We start from the raw sequence: 5,885 nt of genomic DNA on the forward strand, positions 1-5,885 counted from the left end.
GCACGGCCCCAGGGCAGCGACTCGGCGACCGACGAAAGCGGGTGGCGGGAGAGAGGAGCGGAAGGTTGGGGGAGCAGGCGGTCGGGGGAGGGCAAGAGAAGCCGATGGGACGCATGACCCGATTTCGACGGCAGAACTACTCGTCCTGGCCGACGCGGGTGTGGCGGCAGTTCGACAAGGGGGCGTGTGAGCTGTGGTCGTGTGCTCGTGTTTGTGTACTTGTTCACGGCAGAGTGACAACTTAGAAATAATCTACAAGCAACAGTCTGTTCGCCCCCCATCCCCCAATAAGTCCGCAAACATGGTGTTCGGCAGGCAGCAACGAACACCCATCAGACCCCTTTGATGGCGTTGGTCATCTGATCCACAAAAGAGCTGCCCTCGAGCTGTGCCTCGCTACGCTCTGCAGCAACATCAAGCCGGTCGATGTAGGCAAGCGTGGCACGCTTGTTGCTCAGCAACAGCTCCCCACCAAGCAGCACCTCGTCAAGGATGAAGTACGCACGGTGAAAGTTGAAGATCAAGTCGAGCTCGCATACATTGCCGAAGTACTGATCCAGCACCTCGACAAAGTGGTGGATGATCTCCAGCGTAATCAGCTCATTGTCTGTCTTGTCGACGCAGGCGATGAAGTACAGAGAGGCGTAGCGGCGGCAAACGTACTTTCGGCCCTCAATCTCGAACATGTTCGACAGCCGAGCAGAGCGGCCAAGCGCCGCCTGGCACACTTCGCGGATGATTTTTGTCTGCTCCTTCTGCGAGAGCGTCACGTACCATTTGGAGAGTCTTATCTTGCCTTGGCGGCTCATCAGCAGCAGGAACTGAATCATCTCGCCCACACGCGGGGCAGGCATGCGACAAAGGTATTCCTTTCGTGTGTATGTTGCTTGCCCTTGCCGTGCTGTGCTTCCTTCTCCGTTATTGATTGCGATGCACGCGCGCTTTGCGGCTCTCTCCCTCACACTTTCGCTCTCGAGCGTGCGAGGATGGTGATGATGCGGGGCGGGGTCGGGAGGAACAAAGGGCATCCGAATGGTGTGTAGGTAGGCGTGTTCGAGGGTGAGACGTTGCATGGGCCATTTGTTCGCCGCCGCAGAAGGAAAGAGTAAACCATGCCAGCCACAGTAGGTTGGGGAGGAGAGGGTCGGAGACGCTGAGGACGCGGCTTTCGGCGAGCCGGGCAGGCGCCAACGGCATTCTCGCGGTCCCTCGCCACATGGCTCACTCACAAGGCATTTTTCGTTTCGCTTGAGTTTGCTTCTTTCTACTATCGGCATTCATGCGAAAACTCGCAGCGCATTGTTGCGGTCCGCCGCCGCCTTTCCGAAGGGCTCAACACACGACTTTCAAGGCACTACAAGGACAAGACAAATGCCCTTACACGACCCCTCGACAGGCACTAGGCCATGCACGCCGCGCGGCATCCCCACTTGCACCACCAGCTACGGCGAAGCCAACAGTGCGGCGCTGCAAGTTCGCTCCGTTCGCCACGTGCATGTCGGCATGCGATTCACTGTTTTTGGAGCATGCATCACACCGCCGCCGAAGCGGCGGCGTTTGACCGTCTCACCGAAAGCGTACATTGCGGGCCAAAGGGGAGCTGGGTGGCGCCTTCAGCAGTCCGCGGCGATTGTGCATGCGCGCCTTACGAGCCTCGTCGTGCATCCGAACGGCACACTCAGCCGCCACGGTGCCGTTAAGCCCATGAGCGGCGAGCCCACCATTTGTATAGGCAACAGTTCCCTCGTTCGACAGTGTAGGGGTAATGCACTGCTTGCGCAGCCAGCGCTGCGAGGCCGCGCGGCCGCTGGCCTTGTCCGCCGCTCGATGGGCTTCGTATCGATGGTTCAGATACTCGCGCCCGAAGTCTGTGCGCAGAACGTACTCTAAACGATATACGTACTCGGAGATGCGCTCAAAGATCAGCTCGGACATGAGCAGGCGTGCCGCGCGCGCTGCCAAGGTGGTCAGGTAGGCGTTGTGCTTGTGGTCCTGAAAGATGATCGGCGGGGGGCTCGTATCCTCTGGAGCGAGGGCCCAGCGGAGGGAGCCGAGGATGGCGCGGGGCATGGCGGCGCTCAAGGAGCGCATTGCCATGGATTGCCCGGTCGACAAGGCTGCATCGCTAGTCCCACCTTCAGCGCCTTCGCCGAGAGTCTCTTCGCCGCCGGTGCCGCCCGTCGCGTCATCGCTTGCCGCAACGCCGTCGAACTCCTCTACCGACGATAAAACTGAAATGAGCTCTGGGCTCAACCCTCGGTGTTGCAGCAAGGAGACCGGCACCAGCCGCTCCATCCCACACGTTTCATACGCTGCTGCCAGCCCATAGGTGCATGTTATCATCTGCGACAGTGCCGAGATTCCGCGCACCTCCCCGTCTGGGAAGATGCGCGTCAACACCGGTACCACTTCGCTGTGTAAGAGCAAGTGCCCTTGGAAGATCGCTGGAGGGAACACGTCGGGGGTGAGGCACAGCATCCCACATTCCTTCAAGTACAAGAGCAGCAGATGCAGCTCCTCCCGCCGCGCGTACGGGTCACCACGGTCGAAGGCGTCGTAGAATATGCCAAGCGGGTGATCGGGACCTGGCACGTAGAGCCCCTCCTTCAAGAGGCGTTGCACAATCGGCGAAGGCGTTCGTGGCTGCCCGTGTGGCCGCTTCGTGTAGTGACTTCGAAACAGCTCAATGCTGTCCCACACTTTGTCGGATTCCCAGAGTCCTTTGCTGCCGACTACGGAGTTTAGGATCATCTCGAGACAAATATGGTCGCGCTTGCCCATGTGGTTGTGCCAGCTGTTAACGGGCTCACAACACAGCTCGCACCAGTGTGGGACCGTTTCCCACACCGATTCCGCTGTTAGTGTGAGGCTCGCGGTTTGCACGGACTGTCGGGGGGCGGCAGGCGGGTCCTGCTTGGGCGACGGGGACGAGCTCGGTGATACAGGAGTCGAGAGGGGCCCCGACCTCGGCGCTGCAGTAGACAGACAGCGGCACACACCTGTCAGCCCGGCCACGGTCGCCGTCCGCCGCGTCTGCCCGTGTAGGAAGTGCTGCGGTGGCTGCCGTGGAGCGGCGCCGCACATCAAACCGTGCTGCCGTACGCAGGCCTCTGCCACGTCGGCGACAACCCAGGACATCCGTGGGGTGCCCGCGCTGATCTTGGCGAATCGAACAAGATTCGCCATCCATTCCTCGCTAGGTCATGTTGACGCATGAGCACATTGAGGTGCGTGTGGGAGGTGGAGGCGGGTGCGCACGCGGTGAAGAACGTGGAGTGGAGAACCCGAGAGAGACGAACGAAGAGCAAACGGAGTGAAGGCACCCTCTGTGCGCGCTGTGCGTGGGTTGTGTGCTTACGACGAGTGACAACGCAGGGGAGGAAAGGGGGTGGTACACGGGGCGATACTGACCATCGGTTGCGAACCTGCGTGAGCGCGCAACCGAGCAACAAAGACCCGGTACACGGCAAAGATAGAGCAGGTAGCACTGTCACACGTTGCCGCCACTCACTCAACGCCTGCACCCGCCAGAGCACGGCATCATCGAAATCGTTGCGGAGAGATTCCTCCCGTTCGTCCGTCGCCCCTCCCCCGCCTTGTCGACTGTGCCGCTTGGCATGTTCAGTTTTTTGGGGTGTGTGCGTCGCTTTTCTTCTTGGGATTGCCTCGGAGGCACTCATACCGTAATGGCGGAAGCACAAACACACACACGCAGAGACTAGAAGCAGCAGCATGGTAGGCAACAGCGGAGCGGAATAGGTTGGCCACTCCCCAAACCACAAACATAGAGAGAGAGCCATACAAAGAGATGAGATGCGTGGGGGTGGGTGCTGAAAGAAGCAGCTCCATCGGCAATCGAACCAATGAACAGCATCAACAACGAAAGAAACGAGAGACACACACTCAGGTGAGTCGAGGTTGTGTAACTGCCCAGCAGCGTGGTAAGAACGAAAAAAAAAAAGAACGTGGAAAAAGGAATACACACGCTGCCTACGCGCAATCATGCCTCCAAACATTTTCTAAATGAGAGAAGCGCGACCGCTCTTGGGTCTGACGCTCCTCTCCACCCTTCTACGAATGAGGCGTGGAGATCTAACGAGTGCGTGTGCACGGCTGCAACTCGAGCTCGTTCGCCTCATGTGTACCATCTGCGACAGCAAACACATTCCTTGAGCGCTCTGCACCGGAAACCTCCTCCCCTCCCTTCCCCCCTCCTCCCCCCAAAGAAAGAGAATATCAGCAAATAAAAGAGAAGCAGTGAGGGAAGGGCGCGCAGTGCGCAACGCGCACAAGAGACGCACACAGAGAGCCGTAAGAAGGAGAGAGGGTGGCGCAGCTGCGGGACGAGGATACGCGGCAGTGGGAACAGCGCGTTTGTCGGTAGGAGAGCGCTTCAGAGAAGCGGTGCAGGACGGCAGGCGAAGACGCTCGAAAGGTGCGCTGCCGTACACGGACAACAGCTGAATCAACGCCGCTAAAAACAAAAAGAAAAACAGGAGGATTAGCACTCCTCCGCCAAGGGAGCAACAGAGCATCAATGACAACGAATCCTGCGTGTGCACGATTATCAAAGTGCGCTGCTGTTGACGAGACGGCACACCTGTCGGTGCGCATCTGCGGTGTGTTCGCTGGGACTCGTTTTCTTCTGGCAGAAGCGTCCCTGAAGGGCAGCGCACATCCATATGTCGATGTCCGCGCTGGATGCACTTTCTCTGTCCAGGCACACATAACTTTTTACGCCGGTCACGACGCATTTCTCTGCCCCCCCCCCCCCCGCCGCGCGGGATCGTACGTGGGCATGTGTAGGCGACTGTGAAACCCAAAGCGCAACGAAACGAACAGGGCAGACCGACAGCGCCAGGGAGCCAAGGGTGAGAGGAGGAAACGCCGGAGAACGGTGGCACGTGCACAAGGGCGAAACAAGAAGAAAGTGTTCATGATACGCTCGCGCAAGGTGCGAAAGCGAGCAGGTTCAACAAAGCAAGAGAAGGACCAACAGAAAAAAAAAGGGTGCGGGCAACTGGTAGAGAAGACCAGCCGACAAGTGTTACGCAGTTGCCGGTGCGCTTGCGAGGAGACGAAGCCGGAGGCGCGTCAGTGACTGTGCAGAATTGAGAGGGATCGAGAGACAAAAAGGAGCAGGACTAACGTCGGTACCGTAGACCTCCCCCACAAAGGACCGAGCAGAATGGTACAACAAAGTGCGGATACCTGCATGCACGCCTGCACGCCAATCCAGGCACATGCAAGAACAGAAAAAACCCCACGGAAAACTGCTGAGCATTCACAGGCAACACACACACACACACACACACGAGTTGAGAGGCAGAGAGGGAACTTCAGTACAAAGAAATAGAGGGGAGCACGATACGGTGGGGAGAGTACAAGGGTGGAGTACGGTTACGGTGAGCACCCAAGGAAGAAAAAGGAAAAAAAAACGAGTGTGGGACAGGTGATGTGGTCCAGTAACCCGAAGACGTCAGCCAAGCAAGAGAAGGGGTACCTACGGGGCTCTTCTACCTCCATCTCCAACACAAACACACACACGGATAGAGACCCTCAGGCACATGCACACAGCCCACTCGAAAAAAAAAACACGAGAGAAGAACGCATCCAAGCCTCCAGATAATCACATGCATTGCGAACTCTATCGAGCACCACGGACGCCTTCCATATTAACCGCCTCGTACCACCCACTGCCTTTCCCTTGCTTCAGCTAACAGAGGTACTCCTTGATCCAAGCAGGGCCGCCTTCAGGGTCCCGCTCGTGGGCGGAGGCCGTGGCGTCTTGTCGCTGCATCTATGGGTGCTATACCGTGGCGCATCGCGGGCGCTCCTGGCTGGATGTCTATGTGCGCCGCGCCATCTCTTCCCAGCGAGCAACG

The 5,885-nt window shown here is 58.5% G+C and overlaps 2 protein-coding genes across 2 annotated transcripts; both read right to left on the reverse strand.

The window, feature by feature from the left end:
- Positions 1-332: 332 nt before the first annotated feature.
- Positions 333-830, reverse strand: LDBPK_291530 (clathrin coat assembly protein ap19, putative; the record flags this gene model as incomplete). Its single annotated transcript, XM_003862524.1, has 1 exon — positions 333-830. The coding sequence occupies one exon, from the start codon at positions 828-830 to the stop codon at positions 333-335; it is 498 nt and encodes a 165-aa protein (XP_003862572.1).
- A 736-nt stretch (positions 831-1,566) lies between these two features.
- On the reverse strand, positions 1,567-3,186 carry LDBPK_291540 (hypothetical protein, conserved; the record flags this gene model as incomplete). Its single annotated transcript, XM_003862525.1, has 1 exon — positions 1,567-3,186. The coding sequence occupies one exon, from the start codon at positions 3,184-3,186 to the stop codon at positions 1,567-1,569; it is 1,620 nt and encodes a 539-aa protein (XP_003862573.1).
- Positions 3,187-5,885: the final 2,699 nt, after the last annotated feature.

This window comes from Leishmania donovani, chromosome 29 (assembly GCF_000227135.1).
Source record: "Leishmania donovani BPK282A1 complete genome, chromosome 29".
NCBI lineage: Eukaryota > Euglenozoa > Kinetoplastea > Trypanosomatida > Trypanosomatidae > Leishmania > Leishmania donovani.